The sequence below is a fragment of the Leptinotarsa decemlineata genome, unplaced genomic scaffold, assembly GCF_025532065.1.
Source record: "Leptinotarsa decemlineata unplaced genomic scaffold, Ldec_3_MD MMD2_tig00026354_RagTag_RagTag, whole genome shotgun sequence".
Lineage (NCBI taxonomy): Eukaryota > Metazoa > Arthropoda > Insecta > Coleoptera > Chrysomelidae > Leptinotarsa > Leptinotarsa decemlineata.
Window position 1 is genome coordinate 16,957,150 of NW_027412702.1, and position 20,299 is coordinate 16,977,448.

At 34.6% G+C, this 20,299-nt stretch overlaps 1 protein-coding gene across 5 annotated transcripts in view; it reads right to left on the bottom strand.

Annotated features, from left to right (window-relative positions):
* LOC111514053 (uncharacterized) overlaps positions 1-20,299 on the bottom strand; it is a 453,014-nt gene that overhangs the window by 118,837 nt on the left and 313,878 nt on the right. For all 5 annotated transcript variants that reach the window (XM_074184385.1, XM_074184384.1, XM_074184383.1 and 2 more), the window contains one exon: positions 14,967-15,167. In XM_074184385.1, coding sequence (XP_074040486.1) covers positions 14,967-15,167 — 201 coding nt within the window. The remainder of the gene's footprint in view (positions 1-14,966; positions 15,168-20,299) is intronic.

Sequence of the window (20,299 nt, forward strand, 5' to 3'; positions counted from 1 at the left end):
GAAGCATGTTCTCTTGGACCTAAACCAAATATCAGCCTAATAATTCTCTTTTGGGATATGAAAATTCTATGAGCGTGTGATGTGTTGCCCCATAATATTATATTATAAGATATATGAGAATAAATTATGGCATAATATACGTTTAGGAGTTGCATGTTATCCAGTGCAGTTTTAAGCTGTAGAATTGCATAATACCCACTACTAATTTTTTTTGATATAAAGTTGATATTGTTTCCTCAGCTCATATTTGCATTCAAATAAGACCCCAAAAATTTTGTAAACTCTGATATTTTTATCAATTCATTATTGAGTATCACATGTAAAGTATCAATTCTTGTAACTTCCCTCACATAGAACTGCATGCAAACTGTTTTTTTTGGATTGATGATTAGACCATTTCGATTACACCATCTACTGAACTCCATGGATATGGTATTGATAAGCTGGAAATCGCTCTTCGAGATAAGTGGGAGCTTTTGTCCCAAGAAATCCCAATGAGGGGACCCAGCGAATCCGAGCTGTAATTTATGTCCGAAGAGAAAACACAAGATACTGAGCCATCAATTGTCACACAAAAACAACTTTTTGTTTACTTTTGATTTCAATTAAGGGATAATTTCAATAAAGGGTTTTCATTGTAATTTTTGTAGTCCTTTAATTTTCTCACATACACCCGATACACAACAGAAAATTATTCAATAGTTGAGCATAGATTTGGTAGCCATTTATATTGCCTTTCCAAATAATCACACACTCATAAAGTAGTGATCTTTCAATCGTTTTGAGGATTGTAATCAAATTGTGTACATTATGGTAAGCTTTTCTCGAATTCCATAGAATGGATCGTGTATATTCGAAATACATACAAGTATTATATCACCTCTCCGCAGATTTTGATTTTTCAATTATCATCAATGCAGTAGATGTATATCATGATATTTTTAGGAAGCATTGCGCAAAATCAAAATTAGTAGGCCTGATAGAGAAAAAATCGGCCGACACAAATTTTTGTTCTTCTAATATTCACTACTATTTCCAATTCGATACATTTTCCAATAATTTAACATATTTGAAAAACCTCACTGAATGAAGGGAAAAAAATGAATTCTATTCAAGTGTCAGTTCAATATAGATAGCTTGATAAAAGTCCGATTTCTTCCTCGTTATACAAATGTTTCCACTCCCAATTTCATTTCTATTTCTCACGTATTACCTGTAGAATAATGTTTTGTATTATGTTAAGTAATCCAGAATTATTCCGGCAATATTTCGACTGAGAACAGGTGCGATACAAAGCACCAATTTGTCTGTTCTTCGTAATTGTACCTTATATATCGCGCAATAAACCCAAGAACTTACTGCAACGAAAATAAATTCAACATAACAACTCTCATTAAATCGAAAATATACACTTTTCAAAAGAGGACCAACGTTAACATTGAGATAGGTTTATCGACTGTATATTTTGGATTATTTCTCAGAGTTCAATTGAACTGAAAGTAGTACATTGAAATGACCCATATATTCACCTTTTGGTTTACCAAAAGCACTTCTAATTTTATATTTGTTCATTCATTAACGACAACATGTTTCCATGATTAAGAAGTGTGAAAGAGTTAAATTTGTCGACGCGAACCAAAGGCGAGCATTTTAATCATTCGAGCGAGTGATCGTCATTTTTCGCGAGTACAATACTATACTTTTTCTGTAACTCAGAAGGAATATTCCGAATCAGAAGGATATCATTTAATTCAAAAACCATTCAGAAACCATTCATTTCATTATCATACTCAGTTTCAAATGATTTTAATATCAAGTGGTTAAGGAAAATAACAAAATTAACCATAGATGAGAGCTTCCCATCACGTGTGATACTCAAATTGATCATTCTAGCAACTATTCCAAGAAACTTATAAATTATGTGGCATGAAGGTAATCGAGTTTTAAATGGCTCCCATTTTGATATCAACTGATAACTTTTTTCGCCACATGAAAAGTATCTGGTAGAGAGTACCATTTTTCACTTCTCGAGTCTATATCGTTATTCCTGTTGTTAGAAATCATACATTTCATATGGAAATGTCAGTTTGACGTTTCGAACATATTTCAAATTATAAAATTCTCAAGGCTCGTTTGCGATTGAAAATAATTAAAACACAACTGTAAAGTTATGAGTTTGCCCAACAGCGATAGTCCTGAAAGGTAGTGAGTGAACTATGTCAACTTTTTTTTTTAAACTACACCTCACGATTTGATTTCCACAAACTTTGTGGATCTTCATCAAGTAACCGCCGAATCAATCAGAACATTATGTCAACTTGGGCTGATTCTTGTTGGACAACTAGACAAAATTATCAGTCACTCACAATTTCCATGCCCAATTACAGACGATCGAACTTATCTATACTAATATAAATGTGAAAGTTTGTGATGATGGATGCATGTATGTATGTATGTATGTTTGTGATTCTTTCACGCCTAGACGACTGAACGGATTTGGATGAAACTTTACATAAATACAGCGTATACATCCGAATAACATAAAGGCTATAATTTACAAAGGTTTTGTGAAATTTTGGTCATAATATAATGATAAATATTAAGTGAGTCGGAAAAATTCTTGCTCCCTGAGAGCTATCTTGGTGTGCGCTGCCTATACCGTTGGAGGTACTCGCAGATAATGTACTGTAACATTGTTTAACTTAAATATTTCTAATTAAAAGTCCGAGATAGTCCGAGTTTTGAGTATTTAATATAGATAACCTTTATCTTTTACAGTAAGTTATTTTGACGAATCATTTAAAAGTTATCACGATAGGATTGACTTGACGCAGTAAGCCATTAGGCATCGCGTCTACTGTAAGACGATGGGGGACGATGAGCGTGGGGGGTCTAAGTAATGAAGCGCCATCACCGAAAACGTGACCCGAACGCGGGCAGACGTCGTTAACGGTTGTGTTAGTTTTGCGAATTCCTTTATAGGTAACATAATTCATTACTTAGTATAGTTAGCATATTTTTTCAGTTATGTATTTTCAAAGTAAAAATATTAATTACAAGCTGTTGCCCGACGGATTAAAAAAATTATCAACGGAATAATATATTAGTACAGCCGAAGCTACTGAACCTACAATATTGAAATATGCAGGTAGGTTCTCTGTATAGCGTAAATAAGCATCAAGAAAGGGAGTCAGGAATTTCCATCGCAAGGAGGAAAATAGGAGTTCACAGATTGTATTAGACTTCGTCAGTTTTAAAGTTGGAAACCTGGAGTTTTGGGTTGATAAAAAATATTGTAACTATTTGTTTGAAATGGTCTGTCATGAGACTCAATGTGACAAACCAAATTATACGCGGGCAATAACTAGTTCATTATATTTCAGTTAGGTTTCGATATTTTCTATCGTAATGAGGCCTTGTGAATATACTCAATATTTTTTTTCGGATACTTCTCTTGTTAAATTCAACAGTATTTCTATCTTTCGAAATATCATTTGAACATGAATTTTATTTCAAATTATTCCTGCCACTAGTCATATTACAGTATTCTACCCACGGAATATGGCTTTTACTCACTTCAACAATTCACGAGACACTACTCCCACTCCTCAACGGTTTTGTGACCTGACATCGCAATCTGCTATTCCCCAGGTCTCACTAATATTCGTAAGGGTCTCAATCTGCCAACGACTGATGAATTCTCAGTCTTGTTGGTGGAGGGTATCTTGTACTCTAAAAAACAGTCTCCTGAGATTTCAGAATTCAGAGTCGCTTGCTCCCAGTTCAATGGAAATCTCCTCAGAGAGGTTTCCATAAAGTGCTGTACCGAAGAATAGTATGTCCAGAAAGCCTCTCGGAAAGCAAAACTGAGCGAAGATACTCCCTTGTTGCCGCCTTCAAGTCGATCTGGTAGGTACGATCTGCAGTCTTACAAGTTTTTGCGAGAACGAGCAGGCGAGTCTCAAACGAGGATTGGATAAGATATTGTGTTATACAGACAACAGCTCCACACCAATTGGTAATTTTCTGTACCACATTTTTACATTTGTCAGCTAAAACTTCTTCTGACTCGTCGCACATGATCAGTGAAGTATCGTCCGCATACATCGTCACAAAAGTATCTCTCATCACCGTGTTCATTTCATTTATGTGCAGCAAAAACAGTACCGGACCTAATACCGATCCTTGTGGCACACCCATGAAAATATCCGCATAATCGTAGTGATGTATAAGAGTTGTATTTTCATTGTTATGTGTAATACTCACATATTGTTTTCTGCTTTCTAAAAACGATCATATGCTACCCCTCTTATACCATGACAATACAATTTCTCGATCCTGCTTTTTATGTATTGGAACTACCTTCCCAATTCTTTCGGAAATGACCCTGTTTCAAATGACAGATTGATCAAGTACGTTAGAGGCTGTATCATACTGGTAAGACATTTACTTATGAGGAAAGAAGGAACCTCATCATGACCAGAAGAAAGTTTGTTCTTGAGCTTTTTTTTTTCAATAGAGAGAGTAGTTCTTCCGGAATGAAAGATTCAAGAAATATAGAATGTTGATGAATATTTATGAGTCTCCCTTCGCTTACATTTTCTTCGGTGATAATTTTATTCTATATTTCCTGCGGCGTGTTAATGAAAAAATTATTGAATACATACGATTTCATTCTGCTTAATCTGAATATTCCCAAAGCTTGATGTTCCTTTTTGGCTTTTTTATAAGAATATTTATAAGAATCTATCACAGTATCAGGATTTGCAAAAGTATGCAGATCTCTTAGTTTCACACTGGATATTTTTACTTTATCTGTTACCGATTTTTTATTTGTGGTATTATCAATATTCCAATATTTCTTCAATGGAAAATATTGATTAAAATAATATATGAACGTATTATGGAACGCTTCAAAAGCATTATTCATGTTATTAGCCTCATAAACATCATTCCACGATTCTCGATGCATCGCTTCCACACAATTTTGAATTGCATGCTCATTAAAGCTTCGATTTGTTTGTGATGTTCTCGTACAGGATATTCCTCTTTTGGAATATTCAAAGAGTACAGTTTTGTGGTCAGAAATATCGTTATCAACGAAACAAATGACAGAATCATTCACGTTCGTGAAAATCTGATCAATAATAGTACATGAATGTGAGGTAACTCCAGTCGGCCATTTAACTACTGGATGTAAATTGAAACAAGTTAAAATGATTGTACTTCGGTTATTTGCTTTCCAGGAGACACCACAAACCTCAAAGTGTTTTTCAATGCAATATTTATCTAACTTTAGACTCTTACACTTTAAACCTTCTTTTGAAAATATAGCTACACCACCTTGTTCGTAGCTGCTTCTGCAATAAGCACTCCTCAAATTATATCCATTTATATGCTTACTTTGGATATATTCGACTTCAGCATGAGTTTCAGTTAAGCACAAAAATAGCGGATCGAAAGCATTGATTTCAATTTCTAATTGACAAATGGAATTAAGTTCAAACTTTGCACATTTAATAAAATAATTTGAAGAGAGAAGGCTAATTCACTGCAGGAATTGAATTCACCCGTTTCCTAAAAAATTTGCTTATAGAAATATAGTAGCAAACAACATCCAATTTATCTTTTCCACGATATCAACGTGTATACCACGTATCAACGTAGTCTTACCTACACTACAATTATTAACCTATACTATTTTCAATACTTATAACCCTGCTAGCTCTATGTGAATGCTCGAATTAACCATCTTTACTACACTATTGCGAGAAAAATCAATATTTCATAATATTTTCTATAATTGGATGTTGTCACTCTGAACTCGTAGTCATGTCCCTGCACAGGTGGAGGGGCCGACCGGTAGTGCGATCGAGGGTAGGGTTTGTCGTGGGAATAAGGGTGGTACTTGTAGAAGCGTGGTTTTTGATGGTGTGAAATGTCTCACACTCTCACACGCGAATCACAAGTCACTACCGGTCGTGTTTTTCACTTTTCCAGGGACATGAATACGAGCCCGGAGCCTGAGGATCCTTAGTCCTCGCTAAGGCATTAGTTCTGCTAAAGGAGTAAGCAGTGAGAACTTTCACAAAAACCAATGACGGAACTTGGGTAGTGGGCAGACTGAGACACCACAGTCAAGTCACAAAATCTTTGAAGCTGTCACTACATGAGAAGCTTGTCATATTCAGCCATACTTTCCAGTTCGTAAAAAATGACTTCAAAGCCGAAACTGACACGTCGAATAACAAAAAAAAATTCAGAGGACATTTAGAGAACATTTCCATTCATTATTTTCAAGCGTATCATTGAAAAGAATAAAAGGTATGCATGCAGGTAGGCAATATTAAATGAGCTACATTACACAATATTTCACAACTGTAGTTTTTTTCTTCAACTTGAGAATATCTGTCTGCTCATTTACTTTCTGAACATAGAATAGGCGAAGTTTAGCCTAAGGCTATTCTTACACACTACCTAACTGTACAGTAATTTATTACAAAAGCATTCTTGTTGAAATACAAAATATGTACATGGAATAGTGATCTATAATACAACAATTAACAAAACTTTTAAAATAGTAAATATTTTATAAATATCGAGTTTATTTCATAATTTATCCTGACTGTTGAAGAAAATTGAGTTTCAAATTGTGTTCAAACTGATATTCAGATAGATGAAGCCAATTGAATTGTGCATTTTGACAGCTGAATGGGTGAAAGATTTCTGAAACAGGGCTGTGGTACCGGCAAATGATATTTGTTTCTTACTTCTAATGAATGAAGAATCGACCTAGGTATTAGTTTTCTGTATATAGTCGGATAAATTTCGCATTTCATTATTTTATACAGTAACCAACAAAAATTATACTGTCTGCGGTCAATCATTTCAATTCAGCGGTCTTATTGGATGCATGTTCGAATTTTTTAAGTGGAACTATAAATCGACAACAGAAGTTTTGTACTTTCTGAATGTGATTTCACCCAAATTTTGTAAGTAGATTTCTATAGACAATTTTCCCATAAATGAATCTCGAAAAAACCACACAATTTACGGATTGATTGATTCAAGCAATGCCTATGTGCATATATCAACCTCAAACTATTGTAAGACTTCTTAAGCAAATCACCAACATGGACAATTGATTTCAAAATATATATATATATATATATATATATATATATATATATATATATATATATATATATCATCTGCATAAACCTGTATTTTGCAGTACTTCGTCGAGGTTAATATATCACTTGTGTTTGTAATGAAAAGCAATGGCACCAATATTGAACCTTGCGGTACGCCCGAAGTTAATCACAACTAGTTGACATATAAAGAAGTTTTCTTTGGAGGATACTATTGTCAGAAATCGCGTGGCAGATGGTAATGTTGGATACAAATGTAATTATTTCATTCATTGTTTCATGTGAAATAAAAAGGAATTTTCATGTATATCTGAAGGCAGAAGTAGAAGTTGGGTATCGAAGTACTACCCAATTATGAATACCTCGACCACCAAATCAACTCTTGATAGTACCCAAAATTTTCCAAATCATTCGATAACTGCTCGTCATTTCTTCTACTTCACAGTTTGTACATCTAATACAGTCAAGTGTATAGGTTAAAATATATCACTATCACATACCTCATCAGAGACCTTAATAATTCCAACATCAGTCTCCACAATAAATCTAAAAGTTCGTAGTTACGAAACATGAATTGCCTTTCCCTCCAATACCTCTCGAAGAAATTTCGCAAACTTTCCTTTCGAATCATTCGTTCCTAATGACTTTCTCGGTGAACTATTCGAACTCATTTCGAGGACAACTGATATATTGACCCCACTTAGAAGGCGACTTTGGAGTTTCGCTTTGCCGTTACCTTCTTTACACCCCCGGAGGTACCGTTAACTCATATTTTGTTCGAAAGTTTCTGAAAGGAAATATTTTCCGAAAGACGCAGGCATTAACTTAGATCCAGGGTTCATCAAAGGTCTGGAAGTTTGTGTTAAACTTGTATCGAATAAGCTGAATAGTTTTGTCAAAAATAATGAGTGACATATTGTAAAGTAACACTGAGGTAGGTCGATTCAATTTTCTTAAAGAAAACAATGAAAATGAACCAGCAAGTATTACGAGAAGCATTACTGTTTTTCTAAAAATATTCCTTCGAAACTTCTCCATATAGTGATTTTCATTATTTCGGACTTCCATTGTCTGATATTATATAAAATCATTTGAAATCCCTGAAAGAACTAATAAAAAAAAAAGAATGAAAAAAAAGCTGAAAATACCAATTATATCAAGCAAAAAAACCCAAAATGAGAGAGAGATGACTATTTGTGGGTCATTCAAGTACTTTTATCTCCGCTTTCCTTTTTCCGTTTAACCGGTTTAGTGGAAGATTACCGTTTAGCGAGAGTTGGCCATTTTTCTCTTGATTATTGGTTTCCATATGTTGAGTATCTCTACGCGAGTTTGGCTGAATACATTGTTGGACAATATGTATGCGGCTTCTTTGAATTTCCTCCTAAACCAATGTTCCTCCCTGTGTATGACCTCAGCTTGGGACCACTCGATGTTATGTTGATGGGACTAAACATGCTCTGCTATTCCTGATTTGTTGGTTTCCCCTCGCTGTGTGTGCTTCTTGTGCTCGGCAATGCGAACATTCAATGGCCTCTTAGTTTCACCAATATAGGATTTTCCGCACTCACGGGGTATCCGGTAATTGCAATTCTTGGAATTGCAGTCCGTGTTTGGTGGCCTGGTTTTCGTGAGGCTGCTACGGATAGTGTTTTTCCGATAATCCTCTGAGGTAGGGAAGTGCAAGCACTGGTCGTGACGGCTTCTCTTCTTGCGAGACTCCTGCTGTCTTTGAGCCGAAGTCTGTTTCACCATCGCTTTGGAGTAGCCAATTCGTATGAGATCATTTTTGATGATGTATAGTCCCTTCTCGAGACCTTCCTTCGTATTACAGAGGCCAAAAATATGGTCTAATAGAGTCTTGATGATTCCTCTTTCAGTCGATTGATGGTAGTTGGATTCGTGGTTTAGATACTGTCCCGTGTGAGTGGGTTTTCGGTATACACATGTTTCCCACTTAGTGTCGATCCTCTTCACCAATACGTCTAAGAATGGCAATTGGTTGTGGACTTTCTTCTCCATTGTGAAACCGATGGAAGGTCTTACGCTATTGATATGTTTTAGGAAGGCGTCTAGTTCTGTATTCCCATGGTTTCATATTATGAAGGTATCGTCAACGTATCTCGACCAGACACGAGGTTTCTTGTGGACTTCTTCAATGGCCAGAGTTTCAAACCACTCCATATATATGTTGGCTATGACTGGTGAAATTGGCGAACCCATTGGCTGTCCCTCATCTTGTGTGAAGAACTTGACCTTCAGTTTCGTACCCTTCCTGGTAATTACATTATTACTTCTATAGGTAAATTCGTTATATCTTCTAGGTCCCCGTCTTCGGGGACCTGGACGTCTTGACCTGAACAGTCTTGAAAACATTCAACCAATTCTCTTCTACGTCGAGCCAGCTATTAGTATAGTCCAGTGCAAGAACTTGGTTATCCGACCATTTTTCACACCTAAAATTCACCCCATTTCAAACCTCGCATCAACTTAAATTATTTTTTTCGTAATGATCTCCCTATTTTCTTTCCTTCCACTCTTTATGAAATTTATTCTTCAAGCAAGTGTTTTAGTGCATTATTTTTCGAAAGAATGAAATCGAAAACAATAATAATTGATTTATTAATTGTGTAAATTCAATCCACCAAGAAAGTAAATTTTAAATTTACTGACGTTGAGACCGACCAAATATACGCGGGCTTAATGCATATATTAATTCACATTTTAATTATGAAATATAAAAATATAATTACATTACTGATGACTTGTGTCGTAGTGTGGTTGTGCTTTCTTTGCAGGACGCTGCTAACTTGCACTTTCTGCACTATCATGGTCAGACATATTTTATTTGTCATTATTTAAAAAATTATTTATTTATTCAAACACAGGTTATGTATACTGTAATGAACACAACTGTATACACTATAGGTATCCGAGTTCAGTGTGACAAGAGAGATAGCGTGACGCCAAAACAGTGGGAAGGGAATGGCACAGCCGCTTGCTCATGACGATCCGTCGGCACGGCATGCGTCGCTACGCTAGCAATCGGTTTAACGTGCGGTTTTCGAAGTTTCAAGTCGAAAAAAGTGACATTGAAAACCTCGACCAGGATAATTGATATATTTTTCATCGGTCAGATTTGTTACGTTACACTCAGATTCAATCGAAAAACATGCAGTCTCTGCAACTGATATGGAAAGGATATTCCACCCATGTATTCCCAGCAGAACACATACAGAACAAAACGTTCTTTATATGTACTTTTTTCTAACAGAACACAAGCACTACAGGAAAATTCTTGAGGGTCTCTAAGAGCGGTGCGAAAGTAGCGATTCACGTTAGATTTTTATCGATGTAGGTTAAATCCATTTGGAAGTTTATTCTGCTAGACAACCATACACTACAATACAAAGAGTCATTTCTGTTCAATCATTCGATTTTTGGAATTTCCTGCTAGGAGTTATGAAATATTTTTCACATCGTTCGACAAACTCAAGGATGATTTTGACACTATCAAATATGTCCAAAGAAGTGAGAATGATATGGATTTCGTGAATACAATAGACCAGTATTCCAGAATGCTATGATGTACCCCTCGAACCCCGAATTCAGTTCTATGACTCCAGAAGAATGAACTTTCATATTTTCATGTTGGCACAGGGGTAAAATTACCTCTGGGATCATGATGTGTTTATTTTGCTGCACGTAATCTAATTGAGTGACGGAAATTCGATAACCACTTTTATTGACTAGTGAAGCCCTAGGGGAACAGAAATACTTCAACCATGCAAATAGGGCGTTATTTTACACAGAATTCAAAGCTACACAGTTTCCTTTTCGACTACCACCAGCATCTTCAGGATTTGAATAAGACAATCTATCACAACATATTCTGTTATGTTTGAAGGTGGTTGACAATATTTCGTGGTGTATTTCATCAGTTCGGACTTTCATTGTCTTATAAAATATATATTAATTTGAAATCCCTGAAATAATCTGTAAAAAATACAATTAAAAAATTTACCGAAAAATAACAATTTTATTAAACAAAAAACTGAAATAACAAAGAAATAACATACAAGCAACAAAAAAAAATAAAAAAATAGAAATATTGATACAAGCTGAAAATTAAAAAATAATATTAACAAAAAAATTAAAATTAAAAGAGTCCAAACCAAGTTACGTCACGACGTTTCGATTATTAGTTTCCACAATCGTCTTCGGGTGATAACTGGACTTATTCCTCCAAGATCTGACTATTTATAGGTCATTTGAGTGCTTTCACTCATCCCCTCTTCCCTCTTTCCGCTTCATTGGTTTAAGCGGGAGATGACCGTTTTAGCAGGGGAGCCCACGATGCAAAATGGGGATTTACTCGAGCGTCATTTAGACATATTAGGTTGCAAAGCTTAGATGATAAGAAGAAAAAAATGTTATACAATATATACCTTTTCATCGGTGGGGGGAAGCGGCTATAGATTTTTGAATATGTAAAAAAATACTGTTGTATAGACATACTCGAGCGCGTCAGATATTGATAGCATCAATGTCTTACGTATTTAAAATAATCTGATCGTTAGCATGATGTGGGTGGTTGTACGTAAGGGTTAAAAGTGAAAGGAAAAAAATAATCGAGCGCGTCAGATTTTCTAAGGGGGTGTTAAGTGCAACAAAAAAAAGCTCTCATTCAATAAAATCTGACGATTTCGATCTGACGCAAACTCGCGGCCATTATTATACTGTGCAAAAAAATTCGCCATTTTGAAATACTCAAGCGCATCAGATTAAGATATATATATATATATATATATATATATATATATATATATATATATATATATATATATATATATATATATATATATGGTTCATCTTGGTTCATCTTTATGTTTTAGACGTGCTGTCTCATAATCTGACGATTATCTAGAGGTATTCGCTTAATCTGACAAAAACAGTATTTTTCTTAAATTTTTTTTTATTCATTGAACTCAATTAATTGAATAGTTCAGGAAATAGCATGCAAATAAATAAGTGTATGTTTTTTAAGTAGAAAACTTGTATTTATAAGAAAATACTTTTTTTAAATGCTCAAAAAAATTTAATTTTTTATAATCAATTGATTGAGAAATGGAACTTTCTATGTTTTTTACCACTTTTATTTGTAACTAATGTTACTGCATTTTCAAACTTATATATTGTATATATTTTCAAACTTATATATTGTATAAGTTTGAAAATGTCCTTACATATTGTATAAGTTTGTAAATGTTTTTATAGGAGGAAACTGCAGTAACGTTAGTTACAAATAAAAGTGGTAAAAAACATAGAGAGTTCAATTTTTCTTTTCTTCATTATGATTTCCTACCACGTAGTAACGGCAACATCCATCAATTAATTGATTAATAAATCATCATCTTCATCTTCATCACGAACGAGTCTCTGTGATCAGTTGTGATGGCGTCATGGCAACATAATTCAGAGTGGGGACGGAGTGAGAGAGTAATAGATAGAGAAAAAGTAAATAGAGAATAGAGGAATAGAAACTCGGAGAGGGAAATATAGGTGTCACACAGCTGCACGCATTAAACTTTATCGACGAATTTTTGTTATTTTGGCTTGCGGAAATCGTCAGATTTATTTTTTGTTATCCTTGAATTATTTCCTTCAAAATAAAAAAATAGATAAGCTCTTAAATTGTCAGATTACTGGAATATACACTTTTTAGCAGGTAATTAACTCACCCTACCTTAATCTGACGCACTCGAGAATTTCTGATGATCAATTTTTTTCACTAATCTGATCCTTCATCCCTCACAGGCGGCCATATATATATGGGGCTCATATTTGGTGAAGGTACTTAACCGGGTATAAGGTATCCCCCTGTATATTAATCTGCCGCGCTTTAGTAAATCCCGAAATCCCCGCTTGGGCTTCCCTATTATTTGGCAGGAGTTGATCGTTTTTTGCTTGATCTGAGTTTTCCATATGTTACGTTTTTCTACGCTAGCTTGACTAAATGCATTGTTGGACAACATATCCGCGGCTTCTTAGAATTTTCCCTTAAACCAGTGTTCCTCTTTGTGAATCTGAAATCTTTGAAACAAATTCTTTAGTAGGACGGCCACGGACTACAAGAACTGTAGAATTGGAGAAGGCGATTCTCGAAGAAATTAGTGAACATCCAGAGACAAGTACAAGAAAAATTAGTCAAACTTTAAATGTGAGTCACATGACAGTTTACAGAATTTTAAAGGAACAGCAATTATATCCTTATCATATTCAGCGTGTCCAGGCACTTACGCTACGTGATGTTCAACCACGTATCCAATTTGCTCAATGTCTTCAAAGAAAATGGTATCATGAACTTCCATAACAACCACATCTGGGCGGAAGATAATCCACAAACGCAAACTCATTTCCAAGACAGATCATCTTTCAATGTATGGGTAGGCATAATTGGAGATAACTCAATTGGGCCCTATTTACCTACATTTTTTCGAACACCCCAACTTATGAAAGATGTTCCTATTGGTCTCCGAAATCAATCTTGGTTTATGCACGATGGAGCTCCTGCTCATTTAAGTGTGATAACAAGAAATTTTTTAGGCGTAGCATATCCCCAACGATGGATAGGAAGAAGAGGCACTGAGCATTGGATCGCATCATAGCCTGCTGCAAAACGATAAGAAACACTCCGAGCATTTTTCAACGGGTGCGGAATTCTCTGATGAGGAGAGAAGTTTGTATTACTGTTGGGGGTCGTCACTTCGAACAGTTGTTGTAATAGTTGTTTTGTTCAATTTTTATATGTTTATTTTCCTAATAAATAACATAGTACAAACTCCGAAATGTAGCACTTTCTAATTGAATAATTAAACCTGACAATTTTTTTCAATTTGGATTGAATAGGCAGTTCGATAATGATCAGTTTAGATGAATACTGTACGGGTATACTGCGTATGAAGTTTGATGGAAATAACTAAATTTGCAAAAAACTTATGACAAAAACCTACCATGTTTTGAAAAATTTGAGAAGGTGTGTAAATTAGGTTTTTTCATGAAAAGTAGCAAAAGTTCACTGTCAAAAAAGGGCAATTTGAAATAAATAATGACAGCGTAAGCAGCGCCCGCTAGATATTACATGAAAATTAATAAGAAATTATAATTTCCCACGTCGAAAAAACCCCAGGTGCCAAATTTCGTGGAAATAACTTGTTTTTTTTGCAATAGTTATTTTCAAAAAGCAAACAAAAAAATTCAATGTCAATACCCCGTATCTCCGAAACGAAGCATTTTTGGACACAAGTTTATATTAACTTTTTTCTCAAAATTGTCTCAAGAATACGTCACTTGAATATTTTAATGTACTTATGTTACACCCTGTATATGGACCACAAGAAAGAGCACTAAAGACATTAACAGAGAATGAAAAATCAAAAACTGTAAATGAATAAATTTAAATGTTAGTATTAGTATATGTATATAATGTATATAAAATTTGTAGTGGTGGGTGGACGGTCCGTGATGCTGTTATTTATAATAGCCAGTCCAAAACACGGCGGGTCTATAGGTGGTGGATAATGGGGTGGTTCTAAAGAGCTAGGGTATTATCCCCCGAACCAAAACTGAAACGGACAAAAATATGGGTTTTACAAAGGGAGGGGGCGCCGATTTAAGCCTTGCCTTGGGCTCCTACAAACCACGCGACGGTCCTGCAGTCATCGCGCTTATTTTAGTTTCATATCATGATACTTCCAAAGAAAACTATCTCAACACATACCCGTGAGGATCCATATCATCTCTTAATCAACTCACCTGAGATCTACTAAGCATGTGTTTTCTAACAGGAGCTGCAGCGGTGGGATGTGCAGTTGGGTCATGACTCAAACTCGGTGCTAATAGAGGTTTCGTGCAATCCGGTTCGGACCTGGAATCTTTCAGAGCCGAATCAGTAGTAGAAACTACTCCCTGCCTCATTTCTATACTGTCTAAGTGAGTTAGGCTTCGAGATCGAACCTGAAACAGAACAGAAAATTAAGTAAATGTTAATGAAAATGTGGTAAATAACAAAAAGTTAATTCTCAAGAATACTGAGTTATGACTATTCCCAAAGGGTTTCAAATGAGAAATCTGGGTGGTTATTTGGAGGAACTTCCATTGAAAAAAACAAATATGCCTTACAACGAGCATGGTGATATATTTGTATTTATATCCGAAAATGACTCGATCTGATTCTCTACAGTGAGTTTTTCAGTGAAACATTGAAGAAAAAGTAAAAATCGACCTATTTGACACTTCATTTTACTTGATACTTGAATTTTCGAAACTAATCCCAATGGTTTTCATAATACTGTGATTGCATATGACCAAATAACAATCACTTTTACTATCCATGATGAAAGTTATGGAATTTCCTATTTGAATTTTATTTAAAACGCGTTTCGCTACACCGTAACTTCATCAGTTACTGGTTACCGAACTAGTCTATGAAATAATAGTGGAATAGATTGGTGTACCAATAACTGATGAAGCTATCGTGTTGCCGAAACGCATTCTAAATGAAATGTATTGCGAAAATTATCAAGTAACGGGTAAGACTGTTGATACATTACTTGATAGATGTCGGCCAGTTCATGTACTCTTGGATTTTTTAAAAAACATCAATTTTGGTCTCAATACCACCAGTAAATCTAGTGATCAGACAGATGCGAAAAATAAAATAAAATAAAACAAATCTAATCACAATAGGAAAAAGTGAACACCATTCTTGCATTCAAAACATGTTAATAAAGATATTGCCGTCGAATATTGAAGTGAACAAAAATCATTTTGTCAAGTGGGAGTGGGGCAAAGATAATTTTCTTTCTGCTCGAAGAAGACAAGCATTCATTTTCACTGATAGATCGCGAAAACAGCAACCTAAATTGATAACAGTCAAGTTCCCGAGACCGCAAATTGTTATTTCAGCAAGTTATACAAATATTGATGCCATATCCTCGTCTCAAATCTAATCCCTAAGATCAATTGTGTGTCCGAGACATCCAATATTCCTGAACCACGAGAACATCCAATTTTGACTAACGCGAAATTCATTGGGAATATCGAATCAACATACTCCAAGGTGAATGTGTATAACGAACTCTCCCCACAACGATTCTCTAGGGAGACAGTGGATTGCATATCTTCCCTCAGCGAAGGTATAATTTTCCACTTCTGTGTATTCTTGCATTCACAGCGACAAAGATTGGAGCGTCGAGTGGGGGAGATAGGAAAAGTAGCAAGTTTTCACGTGTGCTGTGATGGAAATTAGATTATTTTTCATAGCGAAGAGAGCATATGCATGTTATGATTTGAAACTGGGGGAAATCATTTCACGATTCGAATGAATGGAAAAGGGTACGATTACATTGATGTTTTTACATTTGTACTCAAGTGGAATATTAGCACTTCAGACATTCGAAACACCAAGAACTATTTTCACTCATACAATTAAACTTCCCGAAGGAAATTAATAAAATTCAATAAAATTCACGTATTAGTTAGAAAATAAAGGACAACTTCCATTTTTTGACGTTTTGGTAACGAGGAACCAATATAGAGGGCTAGAATACGTTGTATTTAGGAAGGAAACAAGCACGTACAGGTATATTCCTGACAGTTCACATCACTGTGGATAGCACAAACGTGCTGGGCTGAATTTTATAGTGCATCGTCTTTTGACCTTTCCCCTCACACATGAGGTTCACAAAAGAAAAACGTACATTACAGGAAACAGCAGCCAGTAACAGTTTTTCGAGGGGTATTGTAGATGATATAATAAGGAAGAAAGAGTTTAGATTGAGAATGAACGGAATCTCGACTTTTAAAAACGACGAAAACCAAGATAAATATATACACAATACACGAAAAACTCCAAAAAGATTTTCAAGGAATTAGGTATGAAGGTGGTTTTTAAAACAAGTCATACACTATAGAGCCTTTTAGGAAATCCAAAAGACAAAGTCAAATTTTAAATGTAAAATGTAAAATGCGATTCAAAATATTATGGACAAACAAAAATATCTATTGAAATAAGATACAAGGAACACTTATAGCACACCTAAAATATGGAAGACCAGAAAAATCAGCAGTCGCCCATCATATTTTGCAACAAAACCATTCCATAGACTTCAGTTCATCAAGATTAGTTAGACAAGTTAACAACAACAGTGGAAGTGTATAAATAAGTAAACATAATAATAATATGAATAAGGATGGTGGACCAATACCTAATAGTTTACTGTATACCTTGTTAAAATAATATTTTAATTATTAGATTTGCTTTACTATTACATAAGGACACATTGTAAAATTTATTCAAGATTAGTGTAAAATTGATTTAAGACACTCAAGACACCGGTACCTAAAAAAGGTATCTATGGTATAAATAAGAATAACATTGTAAGCATATTTAGTTTAATCTTCTTCTTAAAGATGATCACTTGGTGATCGAAACATGTGTCGAAGTTTAAAATAACGATTTGATGTTGGGAAAAAATTCCAGTAATATTCATTTTAATTCTATTGAGATCATAATGTGATATAGAAAGTGCCGATATGAATATACGTAAAACTTTTTGTAAAGACACGAACTTCAAAATGCAACCACGAAATTACATATAACTACCAAGGAATTGGGTTTTATCTACGAGCATCTGTTTATTGTGACTTGCTCACTGGACAGTTTACAAAACCGCAACACGTATTTCGTTATAGAACAGCTGTCTGAAACGTTTTCATACTGACTAAATTATACTCAATATGTGCTTTATACAAAAATAAATTTACCTGAGTTCATTAACAATTTACCAATAACATCGCACGTTCTTCATTCATCAAAAACAATAAAAACAAAACTTCAGTATCAGATATATCAGGGGTATATTATTTGACTTGTGGTTCTTGCCCAAAACTTTATATTGGCCAGACGGAAAGAACCTTTTCCCTAAGAATGAAAAAAACATAGCATCAGTTTCCTGAATGGGAAGACAATTCCACATTCCATCTAGAGGGGTATGAGTTCAACCACGACTATGAAGTATTGTATTTGGAAAAAAAAAGGTTTAAACTCAATTTTTTGGAATGCTTAGGAATTAACAGTTTCAAAATTTTTGAAAACCTACTGAATGACCAGATAGAATTGAATTCTTCTTCTCTTCTGCAACTGAATGTGAAAATTGGTAGTTAGTTCATTGTATATTCATTCAATGATATAGTAATATTTTCTTTTATGGTGTTTTTAAAAAATGGTAATTAGTTTTTACTTGAACTAAGGTGAAATTATCAGTCATTAAGTAAAAAGAAGACCATATAATTCAAATTGTTACTTCATAAAGCGTATTCAATGAGTTGTTTAGGTTTATTCTAATCGTGGGACGGTAGCCTGATGGGTTGATGTGGGTGGTTTGTTCCACTCATTCAATCGACCGCTGTGCGAACCAGTGGTTCGAACCTCAAGGCCGAACGATCGTAAAATACTCAAAAACAAACTTTATGAGATTCCTACAACTCAAATCATAAGGAAGAAAATGAATACTTCCGGCCATAACGTGAGCGGCTGTGATAAAACTCTTTAGAATTGGATAAAGAAACTAGGATTAAGATTCAAAATAACAAACAAACGTCAAGCAGTTATGGAAAGCAGAAGAAGAGTAGAATTGCATAAGAAATACTTAGAACAAATAATTAAATATAGGCAAGAACAACGGCAAATTTTCTATTCAGACGAAACTTGGTATACCATTCACGACACAGTTACGAAAGGGTGGACTGATGGTTCGAGAATGTCTGCAAACAAAGGATTACGACTAATCATTGTGCATTGCGAAGGAAATGAAGAATGGGTTCCGAATTCTTTGAAATTATGTGAACATGGAAGCTAATATTTTTGAGGAATGGTTTGAAAACATATTGATATCAAATTTTCACTTCCTATCCTCCAACCCTTGTTAGGAATCAGACTTTGAAAGGTAAGACCTCGTTTATCCTTACCTCGCATAAGTTTCGACTTTTTATAGTTATCGTTTATAGCTTGAATAAGTTATGGATTTTCTTGAACATCTACATGCAAGTTCTAAGAAGTAGCTTTTTTATACTGACAAAGATCGTCTATTCATATTCTTTGAAAATAGTAGAATTCAAACTGCAAGTGTATTCGTACTATCATTCTTTCCCGATGATTCTCATGATAAAAATCAATATTTGTTGTATGCAAAAAACGGGGGTAGCAAAGACAACTAACTTTCAATGAAACGTGACAAATATTTTTTTCCTTTTAATAAAAGGAGAAGTTTCTTCTGTACTTGCACATATCTCCTAAGACTATTTACATTTTTTCAAAAAATTTGAATTCAAACTGCAAGTATATGATTCTTGGTAGCAAGTTCATCCCTCTCTACACTTTTTATGGCGGAGTATAGTATATGTTGTATGACAAAATAGAGGTTGCAATTCACATCTATATTCACCAAGAAAGGAACATGATTTTATTATTGCATCTATTGATTTTCAGTATATACTGGAAAAAGCAGTTTGTAAAACTGAAATTAATATTCATATTCAATAAAATGATTTGAATACAATGAATTATGAAAAGAAAAATGGCATAATGATCTTTGTCGGGAGTAGATCAAAATATATAATTGATAATCATTAACTATACATTCTTGATGGAATAGTCGATATACTGATGCAATTTGGAAAACTGATGCGTCACCAAATACATTTCTTTGAACAGTTCTTTGAACAGAAAGCAATATAATCCTATTTACAATCCATTACTACTCCACTTTGTCGATATAAATTGAATCCAACAATTTCCATTATTGTCCAAGTAGAAAGCTATATCGTTTTCAAGTTGGAGTCTTCGTACATCCGAAATCCGCTGTTTCTGAAATTCAGCCATTTATAAATACCACCAGTAGATAATTCCCAGAAAGCGTTCTTTCACTTTTATCCCTCTTCGGAGCGCTTTCCATCGATAACAGCTTAAATTGAAATTGGATTCTGATAATGACACGAAGGAATCACATTACGAGAGCGGTATTGATAATATCGACTTAGGAAAGATTAATTGAAAAGAAAACTGGCCAATCGATTTCCTCTTAACT